Consider the following 26,852-nt stretch of genomic DNA (forward strand, 5'->3'; position numbering starts at 1 on the left):
AGATGTGGGTAGATAGATGTATAGCCACCTATCCATAGTATGCAGATACTATGAATGTTGACTTTCTGGCCACAAGTTCTTTACTATAAAAATGATTACTAATTTTGTTTTCATTTGTTAACATTTCTTGTTTTGTTTCTAGTCTATAGGACTATACAACATGCCAGAGTTGCTTTAAATAATATAAATAGTAGAGAATTACTTACCTTCAGCCACTATTATATTTATTCTAGTCCCTATAGGGTTCTTTATTTGGTGGCATCAGACTTTTGGTTGGGAAAGTAATAACCACCTGTATGCCATTTATATGAATAGCTACATAAACATCTGGGAGGTAGAACTGACAGTTTCAGTGATTTTCCTCTTTCTCCTTTGTGGGAACAATTCTTTCCAGCAGTTTTACAATTTTAACTGGCTTTATGTTGGGACATTTATCAATCTGTAGTGCTCATAGGCCATGTAAATGATAGATTTTATTTTTGTTTTGGGGCCACTGTAATAGTAGTAATTAGAGGATCAATGATCTTACCTCATTCTAAAAGAGACTCAGTGGTACCTAAGTGAAAGCCTTGTTTAGCTGCTTCTGCTTCTGTTTCTCAGGCTTTCAGCTAGTACCTGTGTATGAACTGACTCATAGTTGGACCTCCTAAGAAACCCCAAGATGATGAGTTGATTTATATCTCTTGTGCTTTTTATAGGGCCAAGTCAGTATCATGTACCATACTTTAAAAGCAAATTACACTATTAATTTTGCCTTTGCAACTCTGTATGAGGGGTAAATGAAACCCAGAATTTTGGTAATTGAAGAATGACTCTCACACTTCATTTAATAAGATTGGTTAAGGAAGCCTTAGATTAAAGAGTGAGTGAAATTTCTTTGAAAAATAGTCAGACATCTGGAATAAATAGAAGTTTCTAAAGACTTTGCATAGTTAATTTAATCATGTGGATTTTTCTCTCAGTGGGAAAAAAATGAAGTAATTCTAATTTGGTCATTTTCCTGGTGTTTTGAATGGAGCTTTAGAAAGCAACAATTTAATACTAGTGTTGTGTAACTTACACTGTCAAGAAGCTAGAAGGTTAGTATTTTTAAAATTTGGGTTATTGGGTTAGCAGTGCTTGAGAGAAAGTGAATGATTTGGTGAGCCTGAGATAGAATTTAGCTCTTTGATATGATTCAAACAAATTGTGTGATACTCAAAAGAGAAAATTCATTAGACCTACCAGAATGTATACTGTAATTTTTATATAACTGAAATTGTTCATTTCTGTTTGATTATCAGATAATCCTATATCTTGATATTTGTATATTGGTGTTAAAATAGTCTTAATTTGTTATGAAAAAACGACTGCTCCCAGCTGGAATGGGAGCAGCTTTAACAAGCAGCTTTCTTAAATAAAAAGCCAGCAGAGGGAGCTCAAGAACTGTTTAAAAAAAGAAAAAGTACTAACAAAATGTTTTTGGTATTCATTTGTTCATTATGCAAGACATATATTGAGTATATACTTAGCACAAATTGTGAGAAAAAGCCAAGAAATGTACATTTGCAAATCAGGAGATTGAGTTTTAATTGTGGGATGAGAATTTATTTTTCCACACTCTGTCACTTAACAGTCAACTCTAGGAGTAGCTCAGAGCACAAGTGGCACAGCAGCCCTAACAGCACATTTGACACTGTGATTCTTCTCTTCCTTTCCATTTTCATCATGGATGTTCCCATCCTTACCACTACTGGTGATTTCTGTTGTCTTGGACTTGTTCCATCTGAGAAGTCCCTACCAACAGTTTTACAAAAACAAAGCCTTAAAGCTGCATTAGGCCAGTCTGTTGGGAAGGCACACCAGCTGGTGATGGCAGGCTCTTGGCCCGTCTCTTGTGTTGAGAACCAGTGGGGACACTCGAATTTGGAAGCCATGGTGCTGTGGCTGTCCTGTATCCCACCAGATGGCGATGTTCTTTATCTTTGAAATGATGCTGCCAGTGTTGGCCTTGCTTTTATTTGTTTCTGCTTCTAGCCCAGAAGCCAACATCTACCAGCTTTTGGCACCAAGTTTAAGCGAATTAAACCAACTCTTCCCACTGTCCATAAAAGTTGACATTTGCCAATTATTTTTTAGAGAATTAGGAAGCTCTTGGGCTCCCTCTACTGATATTAGATTAACAAGTAGGTTCATTAACAAATATGAACACTACCCAGAAGGTTTCACTGTCTTGCATAATTAGAATAAACAATGAAGGAAGATAGCCGGAAGGGGCTGGTCCCATGGTATCTTCTGGCTTCTGTTGCCTAATGCCAAAGAACCTAGAAGCAGACCTGTGAAAAGGGCCTAGTCTGTGCTTGGGGCCATGTGGGGACATCACAGAAATGTACACATGTCTTGTGTCTCTCTGCGGGTAAATGAACAGTTGACTATTCAAGAGAAGAGAAGGGCAAAGACAACCTGGAAAAGCCGTGCTTTAATGGATCTGTGTGTTCTTGCTGCCTTGGCCTTTGTTTGCTCATGCCCTAAGTTCAGTTTCCCTTGGGTTTCTAAATTTAGACTGTGGCCTGGTACTCTGAATTATAAGTGAAGCATCACACAAATTTTATAGTTTTGAAGTCTCGTAACTTGTAAAAGTGTACTTTAAAATGGAATTTTTATTTGGATAGTAAAAACAGCAAGTCCTGTGTATTACAGTTAGAATCTTCTGACTTCCTGATTAGGGAGAACCAGCGCTTTGGCTTATCTTTGGAGTAAAGGGTTAAACTGAGGGTGGAATGTGGGCAACAAGCCTCATTTCAGGTGAGAAAGTGGGTAACACTGCCAGGTAGGATGATACGGGCTAAATTTGGGTCTGTCTCTTTTTAGAAGTAGTGAAACTTAAGTTAATTAAAATTTTTGGAAATATGTTCTAGCTATATAGACGTAAAGTTTCACAGTTCTCTGAGTGAGTGTGGAGTCTGCTGAGGGCTGCAGTGGTGGGGTTCATATGCAGGACCACATGGCAAGTCCAATAGGAGGGGCGTCCCAGCAGCACAGGAGGCAGGGATGCAGGCAGTAACAGGTCAGAAGTTAGCATGGAGGAGTGAGCAGCCAAAGGGAGAGAGTAGCAGACACAGGTGAGCTAGCACTGCTTGAGACTAAAGTGAGTGAGGGGGGCCACCTGTGTGGTGTGTTACATGTGTAGGGGATCACATATGTAGGGTGAGGTCAGGGGAATCCCTCTATTCACTGTGTGCAACATAGGCTTGACTGTACAGTGATGGAGGACCACAGCAGGAGACAAGTGGTGCAGACAGATCTCAAGTTTAGAGGGACCTCCCTGGAGCCACATAGAGTATAGAGAACTCATTCTCTAGGAGCTTGTATTTCATAATAATGCTAGCTGACATTGTCCAGTGGTCGGTACTCATCTGTGGTTTTCTATTTTATGGCATTTATATATTGATTCTTTAAAAATACAAGTGGATCATTTTTGTACTTTAGTGATTAACTTAACTTTGCATTTGGTAGTATAAGCTATTGAAGAATTACCCAGTATTTTATTTTGGACACTTGTGCATTTATCTGTTAAAAGGAGTAATGAATTGAAATTCCCATTTCCTAGAGAGGGGTGTGTATGTGACTTTCTCCTCTCCTCAAGTGTAAATTACCTATTCCGTGTATCTCCTCATTCTCTCATTCCTTGGCATGCCTGTCCCTAAAATTCCAACTGACTTTTACAGTTCATAACCATTTCAGCAGATTTTTCTCTTTTTTTTTCTCACTTTGAAAATCAAAATGTTTTGCAGAACTTAAAATGTATTCTGGGAGTGGAATATCACTGTTAACAAGTGTAGAAAACTTTACGATGCAAATGCAGATTGTCTTACTGTATAATTTTTGTTGGGGGGTATCTAAAACTACTTTTTTAGAATCAGTTGGTTCAGTGGTGAAATTATTTTGAAAAATCTTGAAATACATCTCTGCATGTTTTGTGTTCACGCCTACAGAGGTGGAAGAATGTCAGCAGTCAGAAAATGCACCTGCAGCTGAATCGGGCTGTCTGGCAGTGGAGCAGCAGCACCTCACGCGGAGTAGCAGCACACCTGACGTCACTGAGCCGCTGTGCTCAGATTCTCCTCAGGGTATGGAGTAGCAGCAATTCCTTACACAGGGCTGCAGGTCCTGGCTGGGAAGGAGCTGCAGGCCGGACTGCATTCTACATTTATTCTAACCTGACTTCATTTATTTTTAAGGGAACTTTCTTTTTAAGTTTGCAATGATGTGAGTTCTGGCAATGAAACATTTTCAGTTTATTTTAATACATTTATCTAAATTATATATAGTTAGGTGCACCTCTTTTAAGAGTAGCCTGTTTGAGGACTGGAGAGAAGTCCAGAGGGACTGCAATAGGTGGGATGTGAGAATGCTACACCACGGGGTCAGCAAGAGCAGCAAAGTTGGGCAGGGGGCGGCGAGGGACGCATGGGAAAGGGCTGTGTGAGGAGAGCCATAAAAGGTGACCATGAGCATGGAGACCTGGCCAGACTTGTGAGAAAGTTTATTAGCAGCTAGTGGACTCTGCTGAAGTTGAAACAATAACTTGGGATAACACACAGTGTCTCCAACACCTTTCAGCAACAGCAGGGCATGGACGGCAAAGAGCCAGATGGCTAGACCTTTAAACAGCAAACAATGTATTTTTCAGTGATAGTGCGTGTTTTAGTTGTGTCAGTGAGTGTGCTTATTATCATTTAGTTCTAGTTTCATCAGTTAAGTAAATAAACCAGCTTCTTTATCAGTAAGTTACCTCATAGCCTCATCAAAAGAGTAGGCAAGTGTTCCCTCTTAGAGATCTTGTTGAAATAAGAAAATACAATTAAGAAATAACTTGAGAGATGTATTATCTGAAAGATTTTCTCTTCTCCAAAAGGTTTTGTGTAAGACTGCTGTGATTTTTTTTTTTCCCCCTGAAATATTTTGTAGATCCACCAGTTCCCTGGAGTTTTCTTCTAGGAAGATTTTTAAATACCATTCAAATTTATAAATCATTTTAAGACTATTGAGATACTTCCTTATTTTGATTCAGATTGAGATATGTTTTTCTGGGAGTTTTTTCCATTGATATATATATATTTTTTCAAATTTATTGGCCTCTTATCATTTGAATGTTTATAGGCTGTGTGGCAATACTCCCTTTTTTATTACTGATACTGGTTATTTTTGCATTTTCTCCCCAGTCTTTATTCTTGAGTAATACTGAGCCACTGTACTGCTCTATTTTCCTGTCAGTTCACCTGGCCAACTCAGGTAGCTTTCCGCTGAGATCCCTCTCTGAAGGCCCCCAGGAGAGGTCTTGCTGCCCTCCCTTGCACTAACACAATGTGCTAAGTGGACCTTGTTGGCAACAGTGAATAGCATTCAGTCCACTCCCCGTGGGGTCAAAGATTCTGTAGAGTAGGTTTGACCCGTAGGCTACCAGTTTGCCAGATCCGTAATTTCTGTTTTTACGTATCTTAGGATATCTAAATTTGATTTATTACTCATACATAAAAATCTTTTTCTAATTTTATCATCTGAAATTTTATTTTATAAATTTTCCCCTCAGAGTCCAAGGCTATTCAAGAAAATAAAGGACATGTGAAGAAAGAACATGAAGGAATAACAGTAAGATATTTTCGAACTATAGTTTGTTGTTAAAAATAAACATAAATTGTTGGCAAAATAAATTTCTTAGTAGCAGTGATACTTTAATTAATTAATTTATTTTAAAGATTTAATTTATTTATTTGATAGATAGCGAGAGAGGGAACACAAGCAGGGAGAGTGGGAGAGGAAGAAGCAGGCTCCCACTGAGGAGAGAGCCCAAAGCAGGGCTTGGTCTCAGGGCCCTGAGATCATGACCTAAGCTGAAGGCAGATATTTAACCTACTGAGCCACCCAGGTGCCCCAGCAATACGTACTTTTAAAACATTTCTCCCTTTGGATGGGTTATTGGCTATTGGTTATTGTGATTGGTGATCAGTTACTGAGATCTCTTAAGACTTGCTTGCTTTCTGTGTAAAATTACAGTCACATTACAAAAATGGAAAAAAATAGTGGGACAATGGAATTTACCTTCTGGTCTGTACATATAGCACTCTATATTAAGCAGGTATCCTTTCCTGTCAAACATTTTCGATTCCCTCTTCCTGATAACTGCTTTTAGTAGTATGTTCCACCTAACATGAGATGCTAGCTAAGTGAGTTTTTGCAAAGATCAGTTATGATTTCTTTTTTAGAAAAAGGTAAAATAGCATGTATTGGTTTGTTTTAGACTGAATATAAAGTATAAAGAAGAACATTGAAAAGTAGTCCATATCTCATGCACTCAGATAACTCCTGCTTAGTCATTTTTAAAAATATGTAGTATATATTAATGGAAAACTCAAACATTACAGAAAGGTGCAAAATAAACAGAGAAATCTGCTCCCTAGTCCTCCTGCATAGAAGATAACCAGTCTTTATTTCTGTCTTTATTTTTTAAAGGGGCATATACCAGTTTATGTATGTATATTCTGGATATATGTGTATGTATATTTCAACAATCAAACACCTACACATCCACCGCCCAGTTAGAGAACTAGAATTTTTCAGATGCTGTTGCTTTGGCCTATAGGTTCTTTCCTTGTCCCCTCAGAGAGCAGCATTATGTTGGCTTTGTGTTTATCATGTCTTTGCTTTGCTCTGTAGTTTTTCTCTATATGTATGTATTTCCAAATATTATATCCTTTAGTTTTCCTTATTTTTTTAATGGGAGAATGTGTATTTTCCGAAGTGATTACACCACTTATTTTTTTGTCAGCAATGTGTCAAGAGTTCCCTCCCATTCATACAAATCAACACTTGCAATTGTCAGATTTAAAAATTTTTATGAGTCAGATGGGTGAAAATGGGATCTCATTTTATTTTGTATTTCTCAGACTAATAAAGTTTAAAATCTTTCCACATGTTGATTGACCATTGTTTCATGTGGTATCTTTGCCATTTTCCTATTGATATTTTGTCTTTTTCTCTTTTATTTGTACTAATTCTTTATACAGTCTAAAGACTGATCCTATTTTGGTTATATTTCTCCAAATACCTTTTTTTCTAGCACATGGCTTACATTTTCAGTCTCTCAAGGGTGTCCTGTTGATGAACAGAAGTTCTTTTTTTTTTTTTTAAACTGGGTATTTTTAACCATTTTTGTGGTTAGGTTTTATGAAAATCTTAAAATGCCAACTCTACAAGCATAAGAATACTTACAAGTATTTCAGTTTTGGTGTACACGTTTAGGTCTTTCATCCATCTGGAGTTGATTCTTGTTTATGGAGTGAGATAGAATCTAATTTTATTTTATTTTTTTCCATATGGATAACCACTTGTCCTAGGTCTCATTTATAACTCATTTTTCCTTCATTGATCTGAAATGATACCTTTCTCTCATATATATTTATCCTGACTCATTGGTACTTTGTCTCTGTGGAGAGTAGTATAACATCTTAATTACTATAGTTCCCCTATTTCTTTCTCCCTTCCGCCCACCTTCTTTTGAAAACTATTTTTCTACTATCTTCTGTCTTTCATTGTTGCTATTGAGAATTCTTCTGTCCACTCTGTCTAGTTGTTGTTCTTTGCTGTTCTTTGTCCTTGCCCTTCAGTCTTCCTACATTATATTTAGGTGCATTTCCTTTTGGTTTATACATTTGTCATTTTTGTATATGCTATATGTCATGCATCTGTGAATGCTTGTTCTTCCATTGTTTTGGAGAATTCTTGATAATCGTTTCTTCAAATATTGCCTCTTTTTGTTCTTTCAGCTCTTTTTTTTTTTTCCCCTGGAATTTTGAGTAGAAATACATTTGGACTTTCTCATTTTTATCTTCCATGTTCTGTCTCCTTTCATATTTTCCACTCTTCTTGGCCCTCTTCTACATTCTAGGTAATTCATCAGATCTGTCTTTCATTCAGTTTGATAGTTCCTCTCTTTACTTATATGGAGTTGGCTATTTAATACTTCCCCTGAGTTTTTTAGTTCCAACATTATAACTTTTGCTTCTGAAAGTTTAGGTTAATTCTTTTTAAAGATTTCTTGCAATTTCTAATAAGTTCTTTTGCTTGCTCACTTTTGTGATTCCTATCTTTTATTCCTTTAAAACAGTTACAAATTACAATTCTAGATTCTTTTTCTGATTATCTGAAATCCTTAGGGGTGGGAATGGGGTATAAGCCTGATTGATATTTGTTGTTTCTGAAACTCTTGTACATGTGATTTATTTCCTTGGGTGCTTGGTGATCTTTTATTGGGAGTTCCTAGCTGATGGACCTTAATCCACAGAAAATCTGAATGTCTGAAGTGATGGAGTTTCACCAGGACAACAACGTGTATTTGTTTCTTCCAGGAACCAAGGAGTGCTACTTTAATCCTAGACTCTTGGTCCTTTTGCCACTGGCAGTGGTGATACTAGATTTACCCTTACAGCAGCCCCATTTCACTGCTCTGGTTTCTGCTCACTTTGTGGGAGGGGTTGGGGACAGAGTGTGGATCACTGGAAGGTTTATTCTACTCCTGTGAGCCTGAAATTTTGGTGTAAAATCTGTTTCTATAGCTGGAGGAAATGTAGTCAGAATCTGACGTGCCCGCATTCTGCTTTTTAGTTAAGGAAAGATCCTGGGTATATTTCTGTTATCACATTAGGCATATATTATCCTTCTTGTTTTTAAGATTATTAGAGCGAGAGAGAGAGAGATTGATTAAGAGAACTAGTGGGAGGAGGGGCAGAGGGAGAAGATGATTCCCTGCAGAACAGGAAACCTGTTGTGGGACTCGTTCCTGGGACCCTGGGATCATGACCTGAGCCGAAGGCAGACGCTTAACCGACTGAGCCATCCAGGTGCCCTGTATCATCCTTCTCTAAGGCTGGGTAATATTTTTTTCGTGTGGTGGTAGTCTTCTGAAAATTTAATCCATGACATACTTTTTTGTTTTAGCTTCATAATTATTCTGTTTTTTAATTATACATCTCTGCCCCTCTTTTTCATTTGTTTGCTTGTTTAGTGGTCTTCCCTTTAGTCAACTCATTGAACCCCAGGTTTTTTATGCACTTTGCCCTGGAGGACCTTAAATGTTACATCTTCATTCCTGAATTTCTCCTCTCTCTCACTAGTCCTAGAGTTTTGGTGCCCACTTACAATATATTTGCTTTGGACATTTAGTCCAAAATATCAAAATATCAGAAATCTTCTCAAGTTCCTTGGTTCTTACGCTTCCTTCTTTCCTTCTTTCCATCCTTCCTTCCTGCTGTTCTCCTTCCTTCCCTCCTTCCTTTGTCACCATCGTTCTCATGTCCCCCTAGATTCATACCCTTTTGTGATTTAATTTTCCTCCACTCCCATATACAGCTCTCATATAAGCTCTTGTCTGTCATTCTACAGCATTTTCTTATTTGTCTTTTCTCCTTTTCCACCATCAAAGCCTTATCCTCTCATTCCTTAGTCACTATAACAGTTCCATAGCAATTCTCTTCTGAATTTTAATCTATCCCACAGATAACTGTGGGATAGATTATCTTTCTAGTTATATTTTTAATCACAGTAAACTATTGTCTGGAACATACAGTTGTTCATTTTATCAATATTGGGTTGAAATTTGTAAGCCTGATGTTGAAGGCCAATTGGCAGCTACCTCTTTTAGAGGGTGGTCTGCATTTTCTTCTTAACATTTTCCTTCTTCACCTGACTGCCTTGCATGGCCTGCTATATAATCAGCTTCTTTTCCTGCACATAGAACTTGCTGATTACCACTCAGTGCTTCCTGCCTTGAATCCCCTCCTGCCTTCTCTCTACCACTTCATGTCTGTTGCCTTCTTGAACAGCTCTCCTGTAACTGTGAGCCAATTAAGGTAACACTTTATTCTGCATACCTTTTAGAGATAGTTTACTTGCATATTTTGCTTGTGTACACTGTAATCATTTTGTGTAATGTGTATGTTTTGTCTCTCCAAGCAAGTTACAAATTGTGGAGCATAGACATTGCCTCCAAATGTTTTAGTCCTTTCTATTTAACACAGGGTTCAGTGTGGAGTGGTGCTCAGGAAAGTCTGTTACACATTTAACAAGGAGGCACTGAGTGACCTTTAGATGTCTGGGTGGAGTTTACACCTTTTCTGCCAGCACCCTCACCATTCCATGGTAACTTAGGCCTTCTTCAGAATTGGTTTCCTTATGTACATGTGCTCAAGCAGAGGTACAAATAAAACTTCAAAATAAATTACTTCCATAGAAACTGGCATCCCTTCTCAGTAGATCAATTTAATTGGATGTCACTTGACAAAGGAGAAGCCAAAAATTTCAGATCTTGAGTAATTTATAATTCAATTATAGTAACTTGTGAACACATATCCTTCAAATGGAAAACATCATTTAATTTTTTGTTGCTATTATTATTGTTTGTTTCTTTTTCTTTAGAAGTGTGGACTAGAAACTTAGCAGTCTTATAAAAATTAGAACTTTCCTATAACAAATGCATTATTTCTTTTTGTCTGAAGATCTTAGTTCGAAGAAGCAGCAGCCCTGCTGAATTGGATTTAAAAGATGATTTGCAGCAGACACAAGGAAAATGTAAGGAAAGACAGAAGAGTAAGTTCCAGGAATGGCAGTCTCTGTTCGTCCAACTTTAGAGTCAAATCTATTTTGTTTCCTTCTACTTTTTGACTTGTATGGTATCTTATCCTTTGAAGAGACATGGCTGTGGAGTGGGACATCTTTTTTCCTGGAATCCCAGGATTGGTGGATGGTTAGTCCACATATACAGTAAAACAGATCCAGTCCATTATATGTGCCATAGAAGCCTGTCCTTCCACCCTGGGCCTTCGTCCAAGTGAGAGGCACAAGCAAGACCAGTGGCTGGTTGAGCAAACAGACCCAGAAGGAAAAACGATCGTCCCCAGGAAGTTCCCACAGGCTAGGGGCAAAATGCTTCAAAAATACACTGAAGTCAATGGTATAAGTATTTAAAAAAATGAAATTTGATTCAAATCCTTAGAGATGTTATATACTGTATGCAATCTGTGCCCCTAATAATCTGTTTCCCTGAAGTCAGCTTCCTGCCTGCCCCCTTCTTAGAAGCGTAGAAACAACTGCAGATCTAGGGTAGTTTGGTAGAGGTAGAGGAGTTCCTCTTAGGCTCTACCTTCAGACCCTGTTGGCTTAGAGTTCTATGGCAAATGAAGTAGGGACCTGACAGGTTGGTTACTGGGGCAGCTTTCAGTTTACCTGGTGGCTGGGACAACTTGCAGCTGTTGGGACGTGAAGAGAGGACAGCAGATTAGAAGCAGCAAGGCTGAGGGACTGTCAGCAGCGAGTGCAAAGAGCAGACAGAAGAGTGAGCCGACAGAAAGGGTAGACACATAAAACTGGTAAGAAGTAGACAGAAGACTTGGAAGAGCAGACTGTCTAGGTCTGTTTTGTGTCAGACTAAATAACTCTATTAGGCTTTAATAGCCTTTGAAAGCATCATTGTATTATGACAAATTAGAACTTTTTAGTGTCTAAGGGGAAGAATTTCTTTTAGAAAAAGTCTTTTGCAGTTGGACACCTCAACTCCTATGAGCCTGGGTGATTCACTCTGGGTTTAGGTCTAAACCTTAAGCTCAAGGTAAAAAACATCCTTAGGCTATTGCGGCTGGTAGAATAAACTTGAATTTGTGGTGAAAGGAATTTCCATCTTCTCCTTCCACTTGTGCACATATCGTAGTTGAGTCGGTTGCAGTAGAAAGCTGAAGGACTTGATGTAATCTTTTGGGGATCTGAGATAATGGAATTGAAGCCTCCCTTGAAAAGACTGTAACTTCGTGGTAGGTAGGGGAGCTCTTGATGACCATTAGTGCCCTGCATCTGGAGCTTTGTTTTGTTGACCAAGATCCCCACAATGTCAGCTTTTAAGCCCCTAGACTCTGAACAGTTCCTGCTTGTCAGCTTAGTTTCATGTTGGTAATTGGGAATATTCTGATTTCCAGCTATTTGTATCTCAGACTTCGGTTCTTCCATTGTGCCAGGTGAAAGTATCAGTAGTGACACAGCTCTGGGCTATAACAATGAGGCAGAGCTGTCTATGAGCCCATGGCCAACCTGTGAGGAAGACCCAGAACTGAATACTCCCACAGATGCTGTGACTGACTCCGATGCCCGCCATTGGTTACAGCTGAGTCCCACTGATGCTTCGAACTTAACAGGTAACTGCTCTTTGAAAAAGAGTCACCAGTGTTACCAGTTGGGAATCCGAGAGTTTCCCAGTTGCAAGAATTTTAGTAATCCTTTAGCACAATGATGGTGGGGTGCTACCTCTGGCCAAATTGCTGTGGCGGCCCCAACCACCTGTTCATAATCAGTCATGAATTCTCAGAGTCCTATGTGGAGAAGATCCTAAAACAGAGGTCAGACATGGGAGGAAGCAAGCCATGCTGATGCCAACTGACCACCATGGGAGGGAGTAGTGAGTGATATTCATGCCAAGCCTTTGCCTTCCATGACCAAATTTGCTTGACTTTGGAAACAGAGAAGAGTGATTTATCCAACTAACACATATCACAAATCCAGAATAAGTCAAAGAGTCTGAACAGCTTATAGATTAAAATTTTCTTTAATTTTTACAATAAAATGCTGTGACCGGTATGTAAGTAATAAATGGGCCATAGTAATAAAATGATCACCAATGAGCTTACTACCCAACTTAAGAAATAGAATGGCTCCCACACCAGTTCTCTCTAGGCCCTTCTCAGGTCTCTTCACTTCTTTTGTCATCTGGTCACCCTAATTTATTCAGTAATAATTCCCTTGATTTATCGTTTAACCACATATATCTGTATCCTTAAACCATATATCATGTAATTTAGATTTTAGACTTCTAAAAAATAATATATTCTGTGTTTTTTTTTTTAATTCAAATGTACTTCAATTCCATTTGGCTTTATTATTATTCAATTTTTAGAACCCTAATGCACAACATCAAGATAATACTGTTTTTCAGTTCACAGCACATGTTCATTGGTCCACATAGCCCCTTTTATTTTACTTTGATCTTTCATCTTTTATCCTCAGTCCCTTTCCGCTTACATCACCCAAGCTAATGTGTTTACTATAGATTCATAGTGTGATTGTATTCTTTTTTTCCCCATTTTATTTTATTTCTTTTCAGTGTTCCAAAATTCATTGTTTATGCACCACACCCAGTGCTCCATGCAATATGTGCCCTTCATAATACCCCCCACAAGGCTCACCCAGCCTCTCACCCCCCTTCCCTCCAAAACCCTCAGTTTGTTTCTCAGAGTCCACAATCTCTCATGGTTTGTCTCCCCCTCCGATTTCCCCCAACTCACTTCTCTCCATCTCCCAATGTCCTCCATGTAATTCCTTATGCTCCACAAGTAGGTGAAACCATATGATAATTGACTCTCTCTGCTTGACTTCTTTCACTCAGCATAATCTCCTCCAGTCCCGCCCATATTGATACAAAAGTTTAGTATTCATCCTTTCTGTTGGAGGCCTCATACTCCATTGTGTATATGGATCGTATTTGCTACTTTTCTCCTGAGTATTATATTTTTAAGATTCAGAGGCATACTTTCTGGATCTGCATCCAGGCTTTGCCAGTGAATTGTTGGGTGGCCTTGAGCAAGTTACTCTCTCTGTCAGTTTCTTTTTTGTAAAATGTGGATAGTGATAGTCCCTATTATAGGGTTGTTGGAGGAATAAATATGAAAACACATAAGCCAGGTGCACAGAACAGTGCACGTGGAAGCGCTCTGCAGTTTTAGCTACACACATGTGCATGCATGCACATACACACACACGTGTGCTCACACCCACATGCACACACACACACACATAATCATGCTTATGTGCAGTTATCTTTTAGGAAGACAAAAACAAACTAGAAAGCACAAGTTGAGTACAAAGTGTTATTAAAATGTTAAAAATCATTTTAAAATTATAAATGAAGGCTAAAATTTTGCCTCAGTTTTTTTTTAACCAACCAAACTTCGGTTTTCATTAATTATTTTGTAACATTTAACCAATTTCTGATGTTCTTGGAAATTGTTGATGGAGTAACATCAAAACCTTATAAAATTTACCTAGATTGTTGAATAAAATAATTTATCTATGAAATAGGTAAGACCAAGAAATATGATCTTAATGTGTATTTACTGTGTGCATTTTAATTTAGAATAGATCATGAACAAAGAAGAACAAACCACTTAGCCATAAGTGAATAATGCATTCATTGCCTTAAAATATTGCAGTGTTGTCCTTAAGAGACAGTGGACATCTTTGGTTTATATATTCAAACTGCCAATGGTAGAAGCTTTGCAGAGTCAGTGAGAAAATGAGCGACAAAATTTTGTGCTTAATTTTATAAATTATTGAGTAGCAATTTGTGCTTCTCAAATTTTTGATTCTTTTAAAAATGATTTAAAATTCTATATGTATATAATGATATATAGATATATGTAATAATTTTAAATAATAATACTGTAAATTTATAAGTGATTTGACAGTTCACAAAGAATTTTGAGGCATCCTTCCTGATTCTGGGTGGTAAGCAAGCCAAGTCTTACAAATGCTGTTTGAGGAATGGAGAAACCGAGATACAGAGAAATCATATTGTCTGGCTAGAAAGTAATTACCAAAGTTGGAACTAGCTTCCAAAGTGTTTTGACTCCAGTGGTAGCGCTATGTCTACTCCTTTCTCCTACACTACTGTTCAAATTACAACTGCAGACTCTTTTAACTATTTGAGAATTATTTATACATTATGGAATAAATGGCTTCTTTGGGTCCAATATACAGATTATCCAAGGGAAATCATCATTGTAATACTGTCAAAGGCAATAGTGAATTTTCAGTAAGTTGAATTTACTTAAACAAGAACAAGTTTTAATTATTTTTACTGAAAAGAAAGAAAATTGGGTGCCTACTTCTTTTGTCTGTCCTTTGGAAAGATTAGTTTTGATCCCATTTCAGAGTATGCATGGGATAGGTCAATTTAATAAACCTGTGTAAGGTAATTTTATATGATGCACTCTGTGTTGTGATTAACTTCTCCAAATACTTTGTTCTTCTTTGAAATACTAATATAGAGAATCAGTACGCTCAGTTCAATAGTTCATCTTGTCATCTGTGAAAAGGACAAACTGTAATATGATAAGGTTTAAGGATTATCACAGTTCTGAATTTAACTTTATGTTCTTCAGAGAACAATTTCTTCATAAATGTGCAAAATAAAACTCACGTTAGCCTGATCTTTAGGACATGCAAAGAGAATGATCAAACAATTTCAGTGTATTCTTCTTTCTCGTTGAATAATCGTACAATCCTATCAATGTTTAAGATAATAAACTGCTTCTAAAATCTTGAATTCCTTCATCCCTGGCAAGCTAACAGTATTTGTTTTCTCATTTACATTATTACATGTTTGCTGAAAATAACAGCTAAATTTATTTTTCTTCATTTTAAAATGGGAATTTGTTTTAATCAAGTATGGCGAGACATGAAGACATGGAAATGATTGTTGTGAAAAAAGTTTATACTCATAGGTCCATAGAAAGAGGGCCATGGTATGTCTTGCTGGTAGAGGGGGATACATGGGGAAGCATCAGGGTTGGTCAGGAGAGGGAAGAGAGAAAGAAAGAAGGAGACAGAGGCAACAGCCTTTATTGTTGTTTCAAGGCAAGGCTGGTGAAGCACATTTAGGATTGGCTAGTTTGAATAAATTCAGCTGCTTTTGGAGCATTGACTGGTTGCCTGGTTCTTGATCCTAGGGTGCTTGGGCTTTGATGTGCAGCAACTAGATAAAGGAGGTAATTGGGAAGTATGAGTGTTATTTTGGTGGGTTTACATATGAAAGACACAGGAACTATTTGCTATCCCTAGAAGTTAGCTAACCCCGGGAGGGGCAGTCTCTTCCTAGTCAGGAAAACCCTAGGTGGCAGAGCATCAAGAATACAGAAAATAATAAAATACAACTAATACATACATGAATTTTGTTATGTCCAGGTAATGATTGTAGGGGGGAATGTTTATGACTTTATAGCTAGGAAGCAGTATTGCTATTGACTTCATCAATAATTTGCAATCTAGAAATACTGATATTTATGCTATTAGAAGTAAAAAGATGAATAAGTCATTTAAGAGCTTACCAAAAAGACAGAAGACATTTATTCTGATGGCCACAAGCTGTGTGATTAAGTGTTAAAGAGTTTTTTAAAGAAAGTTTTAGTCACAAGGATAGATAACTAAAACTAATGGAATGGAATATAAAATACATATTGAATCCACACAGGCATGGAATTGTGAAGTATGAAAGACTTGGCATTTCAGCTCTGACAAGGAAAGAAAATATTGTTGAACAAATGCCTGTGGACAAGGATTCAGCCATACGGAGAAAAATTAAATAGAATTCCTACCTCACACCATGCTCACAGATGGATACAATACTGAAATGTGAAAAGGTTTTAAAATTGTTAGAAGAAAACATTTTTCTAAAAACACGTCTAAGACCTTGAGTTAGGGAAGATTTTCTTAAACAAGATGGAAAAAGAAAAGCTATCAATCATTATCAATCGATATCAGTAAGATAAATATCAATCATTAAATTTAACTTTAGCATACTTAAAATTTTTTCATTATCAGAAAAACTTTAAGAATCCCAAGGGTTTGATGAACTCCAAAGGTACAAGCCATCTTTGATGCTCTTTCCAATTTCCAGGTTCCTGTCAGGTCAGCAATACATTTTAAGATAAGGTTTGTTCAGTAAGATATTGTATCAAACAGTTTAGTTTATTTGGAGGAGGCTCCTTGGTATCCCCCACTGGAATATAAGCTTTAGGAGTGGGACATTGTTGGTTGTGGTCACAGCAGATTCTTGGCTCCTAGAATGGTGCACTGCAGGAGAAAACATTCAGTAAATACTTGAATCAATAACTGAGTAAACTTTAAGTTGCAAGCTACTGGTTTATTTGTTTTGTTTTGTTTTGTCTTGTCTTGTTTTCAGTTAAAAAGAGCAATTAAATTTTAACCTTTTTTAAGAATAAAAAGTATGTAAGATTCAGTTTCTAAATCTTTTCCATTTTGTGTATTTATCAAGTCCTGCCTCCAAGTGTTATGGAAATCTTTTCACCACTTGTACTTTTATTAATAGTTGTGCATGTGAATTACATTCCCTGTTACCTGCCACCAAAACTCTTCTCGCAGGAACAAGGTTTGTGAGCATTCTCTGCCGTTGTGCATACTTTCAGCATTTTCACTAGGCTTTGATCTACTTTGAAGACATGAAATAGTATAAAGAAAAATAACAGTGATAGACTATGATGGGGTTGGTTACTCACCTTCTAAAATCTTTAAAATGAACAATATATTCTGGAAAGCAGATGAGGAAGAAGAGGAGAGCCAGGCTATAATGGTGGTCAACAGAACGCCAACTTGCTACTTCTCCACTTTTGATCAAAATAGAGGCCTGATTTTTCTGGTCCCAGAATGAAGGTGTTTTATTCAAGCCTTTGGATTTGTGCCTTTTGTTTAGTTTTCAGATTGAAAGAGAAATTCATCTGTAAATTTCTGCTATGCATCTGCAAGTGTCCGCTATGTTTCTTCAACATTTTACCAAGTCTGTATAAAATTGCAACCATGTGAAATCTCCAAGGGCCCGCTTTACCAATTACCAGAACATTTCATGGCTAAAATCCTTTGCATATTTGCAAAGTTCTATATGAAGTATAGAACTCTGCTAAAATCATGTGTGTTTGGAGAAAGATGATATGATTTTGTTTGAGAGACTTTCCACTTTAATAAAAATTTTTAAATGGCTCTATACCATTTAGTAATAATGAAACAGAACAATACTAGACTAGCATGCTAGCTTACTCATAAAAAAGAAAATAAACTAAATGGTTGGTATTTTTAGGGTGAACATGAAATTTTCTGAAATCTCTCAAATCCCCATTTTTAATTAAATGCTGCTTCATTGAGGAACCATCTACATGTAAAATGTCAGCATCTGTTCTGTTACTTATGCCATGAGTGGAAAAAGACATTAGGTTAAAAACTAAAGAGATATAAAGTATGGACTTTACCTAAATGTTTCAACATTGAAACATTCAACATTTACACAATGTTTCAACATTGGTTCATTAATTATAGCAGATGTATTATAAGGGTGTCAGCAGCAGGGGATGTTAAATTAGACATTGGTGTAATGTTAAGTTAGACATAAATCCACAAGGACAAGGATGGCAAGAAAAAATACATAGTGACCAATGTGACTAAGGCATCAGCAGACCTGAGAATACCGAATCCTGTGTCAGTACTAGGGAAAGCCTGACTACAGCTATTGCCCGTTCCCTAAAAGGGTTAGAAAATTGCCTGTAAGAGGTCGCTATAGAAGTAGGAGGAATTGGTGGGGTTAAAACCAGGAAGACTAAGTCTGTTTAAGAAATAGTTAGAATTTAATCCTAGAAGGAAAGCAAACAAATTGGGAGGTTTCTCTCCTAGAGTCACCAATACTGAGCTGGGTGTAGTGGTGCTATCTTGAAAACCAAGGAACTAAATAAGAGTTTGCATACTCTGAGCAGTAGAGTCTTTTTCGTAAAATTTGAGTTCGGGGGAAAAAAAACCCCTAAAGATACATATGTCTGAGGTTCTCTGAGAACATGGTAAAACTCAGCAAATATCATACTTGTGCGCTATACTTCCAGTCAACTCTTTGTGGACCATTCTTAAATATGAACAGATAGCCAAGGATCCCCAGCCATTTGAAGAGGATGTTTAATATGAAAACTATGAGACAAATATAAGAATATGGGATGAAGTAGGGTGGAGCAGATCTTAAAAGGAGTCTGGAAAAAAAGGGGAGGAGAGTCTGTTCCATACATTCCTCAGGCAAAGGAATTCAGAGTGCACTTAAGCTTGATGAGCACTGAGTCATGTATAGAATTACTGAATTGTTATGATGTACCCCTGAAATTAATATAACACTAAAATTTTTTAAGATTTAGAATAAAACAAAAAAGGGAATATGGGAAGAAATAAAATTTTAAAAAGCTATTAATATCTTTAGAGAAGTAAGAATATATTGCATCCATGAAACAAGGATAAAGAGTATAAAAATGAAAAGAAAACAAAGAGCTTTTGGATATTAAAAATACGGCTGCAGAAATAAAATCAAGTCAATGGAAGTCAGTACAACACATGAGTATTATAGTTGAAAGCACCGATGAACTAGCAAATACAGTGGCTGGAAATAGATACCAGGGCACTTCTCAAGGCTTCTGAACACTAGGTACAAAAAAGAGGATACTAAAATTTTGCAGAGTTAATAATTCTTCATGAAATAATTTCAAGCATCAGAATGCTGCTGACTTTAAAATCACAAAGGAGACTATAAAAAATTGGAGCAAAGAACTTACGTCACAGAATTCTATACCCAACCAAACTGTGGACTGTAAGGGAACAAACACTTCGAGATATGTAGGGGCACGCCCTTTCTCAGGCACCCCTAAGACATAGTCCGCTTAAAGGAAGAAATATCAAAGAAATTCTGTCTGCCATTTTGTGATTCTGGTCTTTAAAAAGAGAATTATAAACATGCGTTCACATAAAATCCTGTAAACAAATGTTTATGGTAACCTTATTTATAATCATTAAAAAGAGGAAACTAGGGGCGCCTGGGTGGCTCAGTAGGTTAAAGCCTCTGCCTTCGGCTCAGGTCAGGATCCCAGGGTCCTGGGATCAAGCCCCACATCGGGCTCTCTGCTCAGCAGGGAGCCTGCTTCCTCCTCTCTCTCTGCCTACTTGTGATCTCTGTCTGTCAAATAAATAAATAAAATCTTAAAAAAAAAAAAAAGGAAACTACCCAAACATTCTTCAGCAGGTGAATGGATAATCAAAGTAGGATACATCCATAAAATGGAATATTCATCTGTAATAAGAAGAAACCACCGCATGGATGGATCTCAAGTGCATTAAGCTATGTGACAGCACCCAGAGTAAAAGGATATATATTGTAGGATTCCATTTATATGACATTCTGGAAAAGGCAAAACTGTAGGGACAGGAAACAGCAGTGGTTGCAAGGGGTGAAGAACGTGGGGGAGGGGACTCACTCTAAAGGGGGCACTTCTGGGGTGATGAAGTTATTCCTTGTATCGATTTTCATGGCAGTTTGTGGTAACAGTTACCTGATTGTATACACTTCTGAAAACTTGAATGTGAAAAGGATAAAATTTGTTGCAAGCAAATATACCCCAGTAAACCTGAGTTAATAACAGCCACCACAGATGTCACCCCAGCAATAAGGCCTTTCCTGGTCACCTATTTTTAATGGCCTTTTTCCCTATCCATCCTCCTGAAGGTTCTCCTTCCACTCCCTCCCCTGCTTTATGAAACCTGTCCCAGGATCTCCAGAAACTGTTTTATCATATCTAGGCTATTGCCCTTTTAGTTTGAAGAATCAAACTCATTTGACCTTTCTTCATTGATTAAGCTTTTCTATCCTTTCAAATCATCAGCGATCTGACACTTTTCATCTGCATTATTTTACTCTGAATACATAAATTGTCAAGCATGACTAATATGCATTAAAGAGAAAAAGCTGTAGTGATGAAATCAAGATTGTGTTTGCAGATGTGTTTTTCTCTGTAGATAGCAGTGAGTGCCTTGCCGATGACTGTAGTATAATTGCTGGAGGGAACCTCACTGGTTGGCACCCAGACTCTGCTGCTGTATTATGGCGAAGAATCTTGGGAATCCTCGGGGATGTGAACAATATCCAGTCACCCAAGATTCATGCCAAAGTGTTTGGGTATCTCTATGAGCTCTGGTACAAACTAGCAAAGGTATGTCCTGCTCCATTAACTTTTATTCTAATGGGGGAAACTGATTTATCATGTAACATAAAAACTGTGTTGCAGTTGATGTATTCTGGAACACAGATTAGGTGTGTAGACAAAGTATGTTTGATTGGCAAAGGATAAATAATAAAGAACTTACAGTTTGGGCATTTTATAAATGCAGAAGAGTTATTTAATGCATATAGAGAATATTACTATAGGACATTAAAAGGTAGGGTGTTGAGTGGTTTTTTTTTTATAAAAGTGATACTTTTTATTTTTATTGTACAAAATTTGAAAAATATAGAAAAATATAAGAATAAAATTAACATCATCATCCCACAGAGATAACCAGTATAAATATATTGTTTTATTTTGTGGGTAAATACATTTACAAAGGTAGAATTTTAGAATACATACAGTTTTCATTCTGGTTTTTGTTTATAAGGTATGATTTTTCTAGGTTATTAAGTTTTTTGTTTTTTACTTTTGTTTTTAAAAAATGATTTATATTTATACAGTATAACTTGTTAAGCCATTCCTTACCATGTAGAGTTCAGGACCTCCCCCAGCATTCACACTCAAGGGAAAACAAAGCCCTAATTTTGTATTAAATCTAAAACCATGTCCAATAAGTGGAACACAATTGAAAATGTCAGTAGATCTCAGTAAAAGAAAAAATTGTTAATGTTGTAGGTTTTTACTCAGTGTACAAAAATTTAGTGAGAAGCAGCTCTTTGGCTGTGGAACATTGGCTACATTTGGCTACACAACATTGAAATATTTTTGGGATAAGCTAAGCATGGCCTTTACTAAAATTCTTCTCTCTGTGACTTAGATACGGGATAATCTGGCAATAAGCCTAGATAACCAGTCTTCTCCTTCTCCACCGGTCCTGATCCCACCACTCAGAATGTTTGCATCATGGCTATTTAAGGCAAGTGGATATGTGTTTATTCCTTTATTGCAATTTCCTCTTCCTTTCTGAAATTGAGTTTAAAAAATGTAATTGCCCAAGACTGCACGTTTTGAAGACAAACTGAATCTTACTAAAGCCCCTGCATCCCTCATCTCCATAAAAAACTCTTATGGAATACTAAGAAGTAAATGAAATGTTGAAATGCTCTGCATCTGGAGTTAATTAAATATTTAAGCCTCATCTCCTTGGCAGGCGACGATGTTGCCAAATGAATACAAGGAAGGGAAACTGCAAGCCTACAGACTGATCTGTGCCATGATGACCAGACGCCAGGATGTTCTGCCAAACTCGGACTTCCTGGTGCATTTTTACCTTGTGATGCACCTGGGATTAACCAGCGAGGATCAGGTATTCTGTGACTCTCCTATCACGGTAGCCCACAAGGTGGAAAGTGCATATGACTTTTTGCAGGTTAAATTAGGGTTCATGAAAATACATCAAACACAGAAATTCTCAGTAGTTTCAGCTTATCTATACACAGCAACCACATTGATTTTTCAAAATTGTAAATCAGCTTTCATCACATCCCTGCTGCTTTTCTCCATTGACCTTGCATTGTGCCAACCGAATTTGAACTTTATTCTGTGCCTTATATAGTGCTAGATGAGCTAGCCTCAGCCTACGTTGTCATATCCAAAAAAATGGTGTTGGGATTCTGCAATAGATATTGTTCCAAGAAAATTATTCTGGTCACTTAAAACTGTTTGAAAAGTATTGTTTTAGTAGTCAGGGTGTTTTTTTACAAGACCACAGTCATACATTAGGGGTCCTGACATTTCTAGATGAGGAGTTATCTTAATTTCTTCCAAAGAGGGGTTAAAAAGGAAACAAAAAGGTCAATGGAGCTACTAGTGACAGCCCATCCTTGGAGATCGTGGGTGTGCAGGGTAGGATGTGGCCAGTCCCTGGCCTGTCTCCGTTGGGAAGAGCCCTGCCTCTGGGCAGAGGGCAGGGAGGGGAACAGGAACTCAGTCGTGATTTGCTGTATGAATATCAAGCCAGGAAGTGATAAGATTGGTTTGTATTTCACAGAGATTATTCTGAACTCAATTTGAAAGATGAATTTGAAAATGTGACAGTGATAGGATAGAGTGGACGGTTGGGCCTGGAGACAGATTAATTAGGACGTGGTTAAACTTTAAAATGATGCGAATTAAGATGTTAGCACAGGGAATGGAAAGGAATAGGAAAGATTCAAGAAATTTCAAAGCATTTCATGTTGTTACTAGGTCTTTTTGACCAATTAGAGGTATGGAGAATGTTTCAGGACTTACCCTTGAAATTATACCTACTTACCAGTGACCCTGAATCATTCATGAACTACCAAGATGTCATCCTTTCTGTATTTGTTTCATTCTCTGAATGTATAATACAGACACACCTTTTTGATACCCTTGAGATACACGTAAGAGGTCATTCTCCAGAATACCTAGTTTTTCTCTATTGCTTCACAATATGCTTCCTGAAGCTTCTAGACCCTTCAGCCCTATTTCAAACTCTTGGATACATCCCCTGATATACGATGATGAGCTTTCATCATGGAGCTTTTATCTAAATTAATAACCATACTGTCCTACTGAGTTGTCTTTGTCATATTTGCTCTGATTCCAGCAGTGCATAGAGGACATTCTGTATAATAGACTGGACTTGGACCCACAGTCTCATTTATTTCCTAAAAAATGCAGAAATAGAGATGTGAAAGCAGAAATGTTTGTACTCTGCTCAGATATTTGTAGCCATCATTGCAGGTGAAATCGTCTTTCACAGAATGATGTAACAGGGTGTGTGGAAGATTGAGGGATATAAATAGGGAAGAGAATGAACTCTCACAGATCATAATGAAATCCCTCAGTGACAGAAGGTTTAGTTAACACAGTACTTTAAAGAAGTATTTTGCTAAGATTTTATAGGGAAAAAAATTTAGTTGGAAATTATCAACTGTAGTTTTCTCATTCAATGAAAACAAGTTAGAAGTCAGCAGCAAACACTTAGTATTCCTGGAATGAGTTCTCTAGAAAGTGACATAAATAGATATGAATTTAAAACCCTCTTTCAAAAAATAAAAATAAAAATAAAATCATCTTTATTTTAAAGGCTGTTGGAGTGGAAATGAAACAATAACATGAGGTGAAATAGAGTTTGAGAACCCAAAACATAATTTCAAAAAATACAATTTTATAGTGTAGAAAAATGAAGTTTTCAGATTTTTATACTTAAAATTATTTTCATTTTAAAATTATTTTAATATATGCCATGTTTTGGTTAAGTTTGAGCTTTTATAGTTCATTGCAGGGGCGCCTGGGTGGCTCAGTGGATTAAGCCGCTGCCTTCGGCTCAGGTCATGATCTCAGTGTCCTGGGATCGAGCCCCGCATCGGGCTCTTTGCTCAGCGGGAGCCTGCTTCTCTCTCTCTGCCTGACTCTCCGCCTACTTGTGATTTCTCTCTCTGTCAAATAAATAATAAATAAAATCTTAAAAAAAAAAAAAATATAGTTCATTGCAGAGTACATAAATCTTAAGTGTTGGTCCATTGCTAGCAGTGATCCCAATATCCAGACTCCTAAGACAAAACTGGGATGTAAATCTCTGTTTTATAATCAGCCTATTGTCTAGCCATTAGACACTTGAATTTTTATGTGTGTTAAATAGAACTGGCTGTTCTGATATAAACTTAACAATTATTGGTATATGTTTTAGAATCCCTGACTGTCTGCCAAACAGAATTACTCTAAATAAGCCTTATTTCTTTTCCACAAGAAAATTATACAGAATGCCTTCTAATGAAAGAAACTTTCTCATTTGAGTAAGAAATGTCTCTGATAATTAGTTTAACTTTTGGTCCACATGCCTAAATGGATCATGGTGGTTTTTCCAGAACTTATATGTTCTTCTGGAAGCAGATATTATATTAATTATAAAAATACAAAAAAACACTTACAGTAGAGAATACAGTTAAATCAGTTAAATTCAATTTTTTATTGACCAACTGTGCACCTGTGACTAGTACCATCTCAGGGCTTGTTTCCTAATTGTGAAAGCTCTCAAAGAGTCACTAGCCTGCCCCTAAAAGACTTTTTTCCTGCATGGAGAACCTTTTAAAAATTTTCCTTATTTCTTAGTAAAATAAGTAATAGCAAATAGTTTTAAATGGTCTAACATTTATTAGTTTTGTCTTACAAATAAAATTCAAGGTGAATATCCTCCTTTCACCGTTAGGTGGAACACTTGTCTACACAACTCTCACCGTGTGGCTCCCTCCCTTCTGTTGGCCTTTAAAAGGGAGGCAAGGCCCAGAGCCCTGTGAGCCTGATGGTGTGGCTTAGTCATTTTACAAATGCTTTCCTAAATATGAGAGTATCGAAATTATGTCAGTAGTGGCTAATAAAGTGTTGAATTGGAAATAAGCTTTAAGATGTTAAAAATCTTTTTCTCATATGTAAGGCCGCTTCTAGTAATTGAAGACATTAAAAAAAAAAAACTATTTGTAAAATAGATGTCTCACAGACTGTTCTGTGATACAATCAGATAAATCCATGGTTTCATTTAATATGGTAGCCAATTCATTATGGAAACAAATGTAGACCTTTCTGTATTTAAAAATATAATAATGATACATAGACTGAACAGCCAAAATGTAGCACATTCCAAGCCAGCTGTTTTTATTTGGGCCAGGTTTATCTATTCTAATAACTGAATAATTTACTATCTAAAATAATGACTTTACCAACTAGTATTTTCCCAACTACCTGTGCGGTTTGAGTTTATGGTTTATTAGCATGATTGAGAAAATGCTTTGAAATAACTAAACTTCTCCTACATTCTGAATTATTTAAAAAAAATATTGCTACTGTTACTTGTTTAGAAAATATGTAGGATCATAAGGACTTTCAAAATAACTCTACATTATGAATAAAATTTGGGGTGACATGAGGAACTGATTGCTCAGCCTGCCTATGATGGGTCTTCCAGTTAGCTTCCACTCTGCCCAGCTGCTTCATGTCTGGTTGGCTGGTGAGGGTGGAAAAGAGGGTCTTCAGTTCCCTAGCACCCACACACACACAGCGCCAGATTCTGTACTGGCACCTGCATGACGTTGTCCTACTGATTTTTCTCTGCAATTCATTTAGATTAATATCATGACCCATTGTTTAAATAGCAAAAGTTCAAAAAATATTGAGAACTTTTGCCCAATGCCACATATTCAAAAGGCTGATAGAATTTACAGGCAAGGCTTGGCTTATTCCAACAGGGTATGTCTTTCCCCTTGATCCATAGCCAACAGGCTGGTCAAGCAGTCCAGTCCTTGATTCTGTTTCTCTTTCCATCTTGTTTGACCTAGGCTCAAGCCTTGGCCCCCTCTCCTCAAACCCTTCCGGACTGGAGTGCCTTCCCATCTCCAGCCCCAGATAGCTTTCCATAGCTGCCTTCCCAGCTTCTCACCATCTTCCAGCTGCCCTTCTAAAGCTGTTCCTGGTTGTTCTTAGTTTTTCCTAATGCTTAGGCAGCTTTTTCACCTCAGTCTTCCCCAAAATATTTGGACTTGAAAAGCACCGTGATTTGGGTTTATTGAAAGCAGTTCCTATTAATTTCATCATTATTTAAAACATATGGAAAGATCAATATGTGTGAAATGGAAAAGGACAGTTGAGGAAAGGAATTTTATTTTCATGTTTTTAAGAGCATATATCAAAGACTGGAACGTTTTCTTTGCTTAAAGTAAGTGAACTGTTTTTTTAACAATGACTTACAGATTTAATGTCTTAATGCAGTTTGTTACACATCAAAGTTAAAATTAAAGTCTCTTTTAAAGGCAAAGCTTACATTAATGTAAAATTATTGTTGCAAATTTGCATCTAGAAACTTTGGGATATATAAGTCTTTGTCATTTTCATCTGTAATTTTGTAACACAAGCAAAAAAGCATGAGGCCTCTCTCAGGTGGAGAAATATATGTTGTTTAGCCTGGAGGTAACTGTCAAGTGACAAATTAGAATCATCACAGTATAA

The 26,852-nt window shown here is 37.1% G+C and overlaps 1 protein-coding gene across 5 annotated transcripts in view; it reads left to right on the forward strand.

The window, feature by feature from the left end:
- Positions 1-26,852, forward strand: part of RALGAPA2 (Ral GTPase activating protein catalytic subunit alpha 2) — a 319,809-nt gene that overhangs the window by 124,830 nt on the left and 168,127 nt on the right. For 4 of the 5 annotated variants that reach the window (XM_059406446.1, XM_059406444.1, XM_059406447.1 and 1 more), the window contains 7 exons: positions 3,975-4,109; positions 5,573-5,631; positions 10,533-10,623; positions 12,042-12,218; positions 20,680-20,873; positions 21,706-21,804; positions 22,039-22,194. In XM_059406446.1, the coding sequence (XP_059262429.1) occupies positions 3,975-4,109; positions 5,573-5,631; positions 10,533-10,623; positions 12,042-12,218; positions 20,680-20,873; positions 21,706-21,804; positions 22,039-22,194 (911 nt within the window). The remainder of the gene's footprint in view (positions 1-3,974; positions 4,110-5,572; positions 5,632-10,532; positions 10,624-12,041; positions 12,219-20,679; positions 20,874-21,705; positions 21,805-22,038; positions 22,195-26,852) is intronic. The other variant, XM_059406445.1, reaches the window with a different exon arrangement.

The sequence above is a fragment of the Mustela nigripes genome, chromosome 7 (genome assembly GCF_022355385.1).
Source record: "Mustela nigripes isolate SB6536 chromosome 7, MUSNIG.SB6536, whole genome shotgun sequence".
Classification (NCBI taxonomy): domain Eukaryota; kingdom Metazoa; phylum Chordata; class Mammalia; order Carnivora; family Mustelidae; genus Mustela; species Mustela nigripes.